The 10,773-nt window shown below is 43.2% G+C and overlaps 1 protein-coding gene across 1 annotated transcript in view; it reads left to right on the plus strand.

Annotated features, from left to right (window-relative positions):
* The window catches only part of cdc42bpab (CDC42 binding protein kinase alpha (DMPK-like) b), a gene marked incomplete in the record, with an annotated part of 73,547 nt that overhangs the window by 57,627 nt on the left and 5,147 nt on the right, over nt 1-10,773 (plus strand). Inside the window, 22 exon segments of the mRNA XM_035678988.1 lie at nt 1-101; nt 211-302; nt 865-941; nt 1,198-1,245; nt 2,211-2,249; nt 3,019-3,138; nt 4,041-4,124; nt 4,235-4,340; nt 4,561-4,697; nt 4,971-5,110; nt 5,553-5,634; nt 5,752-5,971; nt 6,121-6,183; nt 6,364-6,617; nt 6,745-6,869; nt 7,061-7,275; nt 7,510-7,607; nt 7,806-7,890; nt 8,199-8,322; nt 8,765-8,882; nt 9,426-9,528; nt 9,629-9,786. Of these exon segments, the coding sequence (XP_035534881.1) occupies nt 1-101; nt 211-302; nt 865-941; nt 1,198-1,245; nt 2,211-2,249; nt 3,019-3,138; nt 4,041-4,124; nt 4,235-4,340; nt 4,561-4,697; nt 4,971-5,110; nt 5,553-5,634; nt 5,752-5,971; nt 6,121-6,183; nt 6,364-6,617; nt 6,745-6,869; nt 7,061-7,275; nt 7,510-7,607; nt 7,806-7,890; nt 8,199-8,322; nt 8,765-8,882; nt 9,426-9,528; nt 9,629-9,786 (2,589 nt within the window).

The following is a 10,773-nucleotide window of genomic DNA, read 5'->3' on the forward strand; positions in this document are numbered from 1 at the left end:
CGTCTGGAGCTGCAGTCGGCCCTGGACGCTGAGATCAGAGCCAAGCAGAGCATCCAGGACGAACTGAACAAGGTCAAAGCCAACAACATCTCCACAGAATGGTATGGATACTGTACAACAACAATTAAAAGGTTTTCTATGGTTTTGGAAAACAATCTCAACAATCCTCTGGATAATATTTGATACATTATATTGTCTCTGATCCATCAGTAAACTGCAGGATGTGGAAAGTAAAAACCAGGAGCTCCTGGCTGAGATCGACAGGCTGAAGAAAGAGACGGAGGAGCTGCGGCTACGAAGGGGTACGACTGAAAATATAGCAAATGAACTTTCTGTTTTCTTTTCAGTCGCTGAAATGCACAAAGAATGGCAATAGTTGTGTTGAGGGGCACAAGTGTTAACACATATTTTTCATCTCCACTGTGGCCCCTAAAGTGTTAATTGCAAATTGATACAGAGAAAAAGACATTGCCATTAATTCATTTCACAACAGTGTGGTCAACAAGAAGTTTGCATTCTTTTGAAATAAATAATATGATAAGGTTTTTAAGTGTACATTATTGCACCGTCAGCACGCAATGTATAGAGAGATAGACACTACACACTAAAACTTTTAGTGAGAGATTATCACTATGAACGAGGGATAAATACAACTAGGGACCCAAATTAGAAAGTTTTGCGTCACTAGCCATATTGCAAATAAAATCATGTGCTATGTACATAGAAATGTATTGTTGCTGAGGCCATATGAACCCCCCCCCCACACACACACACAGTCCTGTGACTCATTTTGTTTAAGTCACCCTTTGATGTTTTAATATGATGTACTTAACCACGGTTGTGATATTTGTTCTGTGTCTGTAGGTGTCAAGCACCAGGATTCCCAGAATTCCTTCTTGGCTTTTCTCAACGCCCCCACCTCAGCACTCGACCAGTTTGATGTAAGTATTACAGAAACACACCCTTGCAGGGGCTGATTTTAAATATAGCTGATCTGAGCAACCACATGTCTGGAACTAAAGTGTTGAAATCTATAAACACGACGACACTTGGAAATCATAAATCTGCAGTATATTAATTTATATCTGTGCTTCTTCTTCATGCTTTTGTTTGTTTTTTGTTCACATTATTGTTCACGTTATTTTTGTTTATTTTATCTTTTTGGTTGTTTCCTTGCTTCATTCTCTGCTACATCAGGACTCTTATTCCTCATCCTCATCTTCTTTAATTGAGTTTTGGGAAGACGTAAGTTTGGTTAGGCGGAGGTCTGTGTGTGTGTATGTAACAGTAGCTCTACATGCGGTAGGACTGAGCGTTTTACTAGCTGAGAACGACAGTGTAGATCTGTGAATACATATTGAGTCCGTGAGTTTGTGCCTGTGCATCAGTGTAACTGTGAAGAAGAGCGGAACCACTGCAAAAATGTCAGTCCTGTCATTTTAACAAGGTCTAAGGTTTATTTTTCTTCTAAGATTTATATTTTTGCAGTGTGTTGCCCTTTCATTCAGTTGCTCGCTAGTCCTTGTAGACTAGTGAGCTATTTGAATGGCTCTAACTTGGCTTTCTAGTGCTAGAACTTAAAGTACTACATTTTTTAAATCTTTCATATACCCCTTCATCTTTTGTTTATTAGGTTTTATTTGCCAGAATGAGAACTTGAGTTGTCACTGTACTCCATACTGACTTTCCCAGCTGCTCCTTTCCCATCACCATGTGAACTTTTTCCATTTGTACCCTTCCACCGTCTTCAACCTCTGTCCTCAAATCAACCCTGGTTGACATACAGTAGTTGAATGCAGTGATTCCCAACCAGGGGTAAACTGTTGATAGAGTTAGCTAAAAGTAATAGATAAACAGTTGGTAGCTTAACATAAAGGATAAACAGATTAAATAGAATAGAATAAATGGCTGTATGTTGCTTGTATTAAAAACACCACTTTATATATAACTAATGGTGTTAAATAACATCCAGTTTATAAAAGAACATGATTGGTGCTGATGAAGAGATACTGCAGCTCATCTGATGTTTGATGTACTCCACATCAAAAAAAAAAAAAATGGTTGGGAAACACTGGTCTAATGTAAATCAGGCTTATATTACCATTTTCATGTTTCCCCTTCAGTCTGTTTGAATAAGTGTTTTCAGCTCTGTTAGACAGCCTCACTCATCTCTGTGTCTCTGCCACTCTCTGCCTCTCCTGCCACTGAAGCGCTCGCCATCCGTTGGCCCAGCTAGCAAAGGCAGACGTGTAAGCACCATCACTGCGCTCTGTGATCTCATTGAGTCTTTCTTAATGTGCTGTGTTGTCCTCGTCACATTGATGTTTAATTTGTGTGTGCATTTCCTGTGTATGTTTACTGTGGCTGTCTGATTGCATGGCAGGGGTTCTGAATTATTTATTTATTTTTTTTCATAATTGTGTTGCCAAAAGCATTAATGTGTTAAATATTTCACCTTTTAATTACATGGTGTTGCAATGTGTGTTCCCTGTATGTATTGGTGTTTTATCAGTGTAGCTTTGTGAATGGCCGTGCATGGTGTATGGTGTATGCTTGTGGTGTCTCAAATTAGCATGGTCATTGGGCTGTGATGTGTTCCCATGTGTTATACTGTAGTACGTGGGTTGCATTAAAGTTGTGGTCAGCTTTCCTCTGTAGCTTTGAACGTTCAGTGGATGTGATCACAATATCTGTTGATTCCTTTTTCCATTTGTGTATTATGGCACCTGTATTTCTCTCTAAGCATGGGCGCTGCATATTGTTCTCTGGTTTATGTTTAACTAACACTCCTTTCCCTTTGTCTCCTTCCTTTCTCCTCCCTTTCTCCTCATCTTCCTCTGTCTATCTGCCTCATTACCCCCTTGTTGCTCTCCATTTCTCTTCCTTCTTTTTTCTCCCCATCCTCATCCACTTCTCTTATAATTCCATTCCCCAATTTTGTCCTTCTATTCTCACTTATCCTTTTGTACTTCTCCTTGTGTCCTCTCCCTTTCCTCCATCTTGCCTCCTTCTCCTCAGGTGGACTCTATGGATAACTTCACCCCCTCCAACACTCCATCCCGGGAAGATGACCCCAAGTCCCACCTCAAGTCCCGCTCACGCTCACCCTCCATGGCTAGTGACATGGAGCCCATAGAGGTCAGACAATCCCTTAGACTGTGCAAGAAATGCACGTTTTCTTTTTATAGAGGCCAATATCCCACTACCAAGATTCTCTGAGTAAAAGAGGACTGTTGCCTACCTGGTTAAGTTGATAACCGTTGTAGCCCTGGTGAAATACAATAGTAGTAGAATGTTATTAGTGGTCGGATCTGATTTCCCACCCTGTTGTCACCAGTTAAAAAGCCTGATCAGCAGCCTATCTCCAAACATGATATCTGTATGTTTGGCATGTCGAGGAACAAGAAAAGTGTCCAAATATTCCCCATACCAGTTCAATTGAAATTTTCAGTGAAGGTTCAGCTGAAAATGTTACTCAGAGCAACTCACAACACTGAGCTTATCAAATAGATCAGCCTTTGTGAATTGCAAGTAACTCGATTATAGAGAATTGCGAGCAGTACAACAATAAGGACACCATTATTAAGGCCAGCGGTAGATTCCAATCTAAATTAACTTTGGTGTGTTGTCACAATATGATAATGCAAGTAAATACCAACGTCCTCGTAAGCTTGTTGGGAGCAGATATGACTCAAAATAAAAAGTAAAAATGGAGTCATCTTTAAACTAGTAAAACTTTATGGATGGATTTATGGAACAAAAAATATACAACTGCAGGTAATCCCTTTGCTCATTTCCTACTAATAGGAACCTATGTGAAACTGTAGACAAAGTTTCACCGCCAAATCTATTTACCCAATATGAAATACTTCACCTCCATCCTTCCCTCTCAATTTCCTCACAGAATGTCTCATCCTAGCCTGTTCTTCTCGGGAAGTTTAATCCGGTTGCTATTAACAAAGTTCTATATCCCTCGTACACTGGAGAAAATCCAGTGATGTATCTCACCGCTCGATGTTTGTATGTGTTTTGTCATGCAGTTGATAGACCATCCTCCCCGTACAGTCCAGACCCCCACCATGCGATCAGGGGGGTACGGCAGCATTGGACGCTCCTCGCCTAAGGTTAGACGCTTTAACCACTGGAACAACATTGTTGACAAACTTGACACAGTTTAACTTCATATTATAACCACTGATGATGTCCCTCTTTCTCATTTATTCATTCTCCACAGCCCAAAGCACATCAGTTTGTGGTGAAGTCATTCAACACGCCCACTAAGTGTAACCAGTGCACTTCCCTCATGGTGGGGCTCATACGTCAAGGTTGTACCTGTGAAGGTAAGGACAGGAACAGCAGAGGGAGGAAAATACGGTAGATAGGATCCGTGTTCTCACGTAGACACCATTAAATTGCACTGAAAGCCTGAATACTTCTATATGTATATATGTTCAAGTTTATCATCCATGGAACTTACAGATGAAAGCTACAAAGCTTGTTTTGAATGTGATACTAACCCTAATTTGTCTCCATTTTGTCTTCGTCTGTCTCTTCCTCCAGTGTGTAACTTCTCCTGCCACGTAACATGTGCGGACAAGGCTCCAGCTGTGTGTCCTGTGCCCCAGGACCAGACCAAGGGCCCGCTGGGTATCGACCCTCAGAGGGGTATTGGTACTGCGTATGAAGGGCACGTTAGGGTAAGTAAGAGCTGATGAAGGCCTCGGTTGTCTGTGGCCCCATATAGTGACCTAGTGAATTGGTAGTCAGTTGAAAACAATGAAAATGTTTGGGAACCTTGAGACAATCCCTGCTTAACTTCATCTAAACCCAAATCGATTTTGGGTTTCATTATTTTTTTGTGAATTACCACAGAGGTCAACATGAAATAGCAATGAAAGGTATTTTAACTCTGAGCTATGGTAAAGGTCCATGTATAGTATCACTAAACCTTGTCTTTGTGTTTGTTCTAGGTGCCCAAACCAACAGGGGTGAAGAAGGGCTGGCAGAGGGCGATGGCTGTGGTGTGTGACTTCAAACTGTTCCTATACGAGCTGGGAGAAGGGAAAGCAACGCAACCAAGTGTAATAGTCAGCCAGGTCATAGATATGAGGTGAGAGAAGCTCTTCTTAGTGACAACTAAGAAGAGTTTTTTTTTTTTTTTACAAAAGGCTTCATAGTTCAATGAATAATATTTAAAAATTTCTATCTAAAATAGTTCATTGATTATGTCCTAATCTAACAAATCAATCACACATCATGGGTATTCTGTGTTCAGATGGTGCAAAAAAAAAATTGGTTTATTCTATGAAATGTAAAACAAAATAGTAAAAAAAAATGGTAGTCAACAGTCAAAACCTTAAGATATTGAATGTATTGTTGGATATGGCAAAGAAAAATCGCAAATCATCACATCTGAGAAGCTGAAAATTGAGAATGTTGGCATTTTTACAAGAAATGATTGATTATTGAAAGGTCTGTCAATCCACTAATGTAACAATAGACTGGTCGCTGCAGCTCTAGGTCTAACTTTTCATCTCCATCCTGTCACCCAGGGATGAAGAGTTTTCAGTCAGTTCTGTCCTGGCCTCCGATGTTATCCACGCCAGCCGCAAAGACATCCCCTGTATATTCAGAGTAAGTCCTCTTCATTGTCTGCAAGCAGAAGTTTTAAAACAATCCAAGCGCTGCTGAACTCCCAAATACTATTCAACACCTCATATAACCTTTCACCTGTCCCTCTTCTCTTCTCAGGTGACGGCGTCACAGCTCTCCCCCTCCAGCAGCCACAAACCCTCCATCCTGATCCTGGCCGACAGCGATCAAGAGAGGAACAAGTGGGTGGGCCTCCTCAACGAGCTCCACCGCATCCTCAAGAAGAACAAGCTCAAGGAACGCTTCGTCTACGTTCCTAAGGAGGCTTATGACAGCACCCTGCCGCTCATCAAGACGACACAGTCTGCTGCTATCATAGGTGAGCCTTCAACAGAAACTCTCTGAGCCCGGCGGTTTGGTTTTCACCATGTTATGAAAATAGAAACTAGATTGGAACATTTTCTGCACAGAATGCTCTTTTCTTACTGACACTGAAATGGCCGTCTCGCTTCTCTGCTTCCCCCTCAGATCACGAGCGTGTCGCCCTGGGCAACGAGGAAGGCCTGTTTGTCATTCATGTCACCAAAGACGGTAAGATCCGCTCTTTAAGATACGTTCTGAGTCATTGTTCACTTGTTCTGTTTCCACCTGATGCAGTTTTAAATGTTATTAGCATTAATAGAGTAGGTGTATTGACTACCTGTTTTTATGTCACTGCCCTTTTAAATCCCCACTTCTTTATTCACTCCTTTCCTCTCCCTCTGTCCTCAGAAATAATCCGGGTGGGGGACAACAAGAAGGTGCACCACATTGACCTGATCCCCCAGGAGCAGCTGCTGGCGGTCATCTCTGGCAGGAACCGCCACGTCCGTCTATTCCCCACGCAGGCCCTGGACGGCCGTGAGACCGAGTCCTACAAGCTGGCTGAGACAAAGGGCTGCCAGACCATCGTCTCCGGCCCCGTCCGCAACGGCTCGCTCACATGCCTCTGCGTGGCCATGAAGAGACAGATCATATGCTACGAGGTGAGAAAGCACATGCAGATACTGTTAATTGATACAAAATAATAGATATGATCTCCAAATTATTGTTTAATCTAAAAAAAAAAAAAACACTAAAAAACAGTCTCCAAAATGTCCTCTTGCCCTCCAGGTGAATAAGAGTAAAACACGCCACCGTCGGCTGCGAGAGCTGCAGGCACCGGGACCCGTTCAGTGGATGGGTCTGCTTAGCGAGCGTCTCTATGTAGGATATCAGTCTGGCTTCACTCGCTACAGGTACTCCAGATGTTTATTAACTGATCTAAATAAAGCAGAGATGTTGCTCTAATGGTCCATTTGTTATTACTGTATGTTAAGATTGTTGTCATTTTGTTTATTCATAATTCATAACTCACTGCTGAAATCTGAAACAATTCCTTATGAAATGATCTTAATGTGATCAATCTGTTTCTCCGATGCCTCCACAGCGTTCATGGTGACATGTCCCCTGTCAACCTGCTCCACCAAGAGGACCACACCCTGGCTTTCATCCCACAGCAGAACCTGGAGGCCCTCTGTGCCGTGGAGATCTCCAGCAAGGAGCTGCTGCTGTGCTTCAGCGCCATAGGAGTGTATGTGGACTCCCAGGGCCGCAGGTCACGTCAGCAGGAGCTGATGTGGCCAGCTGTTCCCAACGCTGCCTGTGAGTGCAGGAATGAATGTGACTGTCAGACAGAATGAAAGTTATGGTGTTGCTTCTTTTTAAAAAAAAAAGAGGAATTGCAACAGTGGCATATATTGTATTGTGTTTATACTGTAATATACATCAGTAAACATGCTTATATCATGATAAAACAATAACCACAGAAACTGAAGCCTAGTTAAAAGCACTGACAGAAAAAAGGGACTAAACTGTACAATGATTCCTTTCGTCCAGGCTACAACGCCCCCTACCTGTCAGTGTACAGTGAGAATGCTGTCGATGTGTTTGATGTCAACACCATGGAGTGGATTCAGACCATCCCTCTAAAGAAGGTCAGTGCCGTCACATGACTCTCCCTCACTCTGGCTCCACCTGGTGGATTAGATGAATAAATCCTATTCATTAATCACCATAGTAACCTGACTTCTTTTTCTGATAAAATCAGATTTTGTTTAATACATTTCTATGATGATCAGAGATCAGTTGTTAAAAAAGTGAATTAATGACACATTTCTCTGCTTCCCCTTCAGGTGCGGCCTCTGAATGTTGACGGCTCTCTGAACCTGCTGGGACTGGAAACAGTCCGGCTTATTTACTTTAGAAACAAGATGGCCGGTAAGAATTGTGTGTTGTGTGGAGCATCACACGGCTAAAAACTGCATACATTCCACAGATGACACAAAGTCCAAGATTTATTCCACTGTGGTTTAGAGAGTATTGGGTTTATATCTGGCTGTTGCCTCAGCGGCTATATATGCTGCTGGAGAGAACTCTGTCTTCTGTTCTTTATGTGTTTTGTAGAACAAAAGCTACTTGAGTAACAGTAGAAAGTTTGACATGCCTCTCTCAGCTACCAAAGTCAGTTTGCAACACTTTGTAGTCTTTCATGTAAACAGGCCTGTGGCTTTGTTGTGATCTTCCAGAGGGTGATGAGCTGGTCGTCCCGGAGACGTCAGACAACAGCAGGAAGCAGATGGTGCGCAGCATGAACAACAAGAGACGCTTCTCCTTCAGGGTGCCTGAGGAAGAGCGACTTCAGCAGAGGAGGTAGTTCTCTTCAGCGCACATAGAGACTTATACTCGCTGTGTATCACCAGAGGAGGTTCCAGCAAAGTTCTCACTTGTTCCTCTTTTTTTTTATCTTCACTTTTATGTGGAAGTTGATACATTTTTTATTCTATTGTCCCCCATGACTAATTATTTTAAGACGGTAAAAAAGCTAATAAAATGTGCAGGCTCATCATGTAAAATGTTGGGAGTAGAAACAAATAATTTTCAACAATGTAGTCAACTCTGAAAACATATAATGTCCTTCTACAACTGCCTTCTCATTGAAGAACACGCAGGGGAACCAAAACCAATGTTTGACAGTAGTCGAGGGTAAAGCTACATTTTAGTTTCACTGCTGCACTCTGTCTGTTCCGGTGTCTTTGTCACTCTGAACCTTTCCGTGCCTCTGATCGTCTCTTGTACGTGCTCATGATTCCAGAGAGATGCTGCGAGATCCAGAGATGAGGAACAAGCTGATCTCCAACCCCACCAACTTCAACCACGTGGCCCACATGGGACCAGGAGATGGGATCCAGATCCTTAAAGACCTGCCCATGGTACATAAATATGTCAATTTATATATATTGTGCATATATCCTGACACAGACAAGCACATACTGTAAGAAACACACAAGCACACGGGAAATAAGCCTCTGTCTACACACAAACATTTACAGAGTGGACACATAGGACTGTTTAAGATGTGTGTGTGTGTGTGTTTGTAGACCTGCTTCTACACAACCAGCATCCCCCCTTGTCTTTTATCCTTTAATGTCTCCTGTAGCATGCCTACACTGAGATTTGAGCAGAGAATGTTTCCATTTTATTTCCTCCATTATAAACTATTCTGAAAGGCTCAGTTGAGTCACATAAGTTCACTCCTCTTGAGCCTGTTGTGGTTTTGGAGACCATGCATCTGCCCAAACCTCATCAATCCACCATGTCATCACTCATATACATTTGTGTTCAGTTGTACGAGCATGTAGCGTTTTTTAAAACTGCACCCTCCTCACTCCTGTCCCCCTGCACTGCACTCTGTCTCGTGCGTGTGTGTGTGTGTTTGCTCTGTTGCGTGTTTAAACCAGAACGTCCGTGTTCAGGAGAGCCGTGCAGGCTTCAGCGGTTCAGTCAGCATCCCTTCCATCACCAAGAACCGGGCGGAGCCGGGTCGGTCTATGAGCGCCAGCAGCGGACTGGGCATACGTGAGTAACAGCAGCACATTAGTCCTCTTTAGTGAACTCTCTTCCTGCTGCCCTTATCAGGTAGCTTCATGCTTCCTCCTCTCGTCCTCTCTCTCCCCAGGCTCGTCCTCCCAGAACGGCAGCGCTCTGCGCAGAGAGCTGTCTGGAGGAAGCTACGGGTCCAAGCGGCAGACCATGACCTCTCCGTCTGAGAGCTCCCTGTCCTCTGGTGGAGGCATGGACTGTGGGGATGCTCCTCTCTCGCAGTTTGACAGAGAGGTTAGTAAACACCCTGAAACTGAACTTACAGCTTCATGTGCGCTTGACTCTTAACATTTTAATGTGAGTGACTGTAAGTAAGAGAGTTTGGTATGGTTGCCTTAACGATTAATCTAAATTGCATACTTCAGTTTCTAGCTGTTGGTTCAAGTCAGGGCGTCTGATTGGATGTTGTTGTGTAGCCACTTTATAGATCTGAATGTGGAGTTAATGTCAACCCAAACATCAGCATTGTATGAACTCCAAATGATGATTGTTTGCTTTCCATGCAATTGTAGAATCTAGACATGAAGTTATTAAATATTTTAAAAACCGATCACATTGTTCCCCATTGAAAGAACTCCTCCCTCTATCCCATCTGTCACAAACATCCCGGCCTCTGGGTGCAGGCCTCTCACCTCATCCCACCTCTCCGACCGATTAATTAGCTCCCTCTGATGCTCCCTGTGAGTCGGCTCGCTGCGGCCTCTGGCCTTCTCCTCTCGCCCAGTATAGGGTGTTAACTCTTTCCCACGATACCTGCTTTAGGTTTAGCTCGGGCTAGTTGTTGCCTCAAATTACCACAGTAAACTATTTACTTATTATGTCCCTTAACTGTTTGAACACATCTGTAAGACCTAACTAGAGTCAGGCAGTGGTGATGTTTTATTACAGTGATCACGTGTCGGTTCGTGTTAATCAAACATAGCTGCCCTGCAAAATGATTAAGTTATATATTTTAAACAGCGGTGGTTGTTGACACAAATAAACTGTATAGGATCAAATAGTAACTGCAGTAGCTTTTCCGGTTTTGGCAACTTCTACCCTCATCATTCCCCCCCCCCTTCCTGTGCTCCCCCATCCTCATGGCCCATAAGCCTGGACGCGTCCAGCTCCATTTTGCCCCCATTCCTCGCTACCTTCACCCTCACCCAGCTATTATGCCCGCCTCGCCCTGACCTCCCCCCCAGCCCCGAGCATGTTGTCTGTGGGCTGGGCGCTGAGTCT

Source organism: Morone saxatilis, unplaced genomic scaffold (genome assembly GCF_004916995.1).
Source record: "Morone saxatilis isolate NCDOM2014 unplaced genomic scaffold, NCSU_SB_2.0 Contig7, whole genome shotgun sequence".
NCBI lineage: Eukaryota > Metazoa > Chordata > Actinopteri > Moronidae > Morone > Morone saxatilis.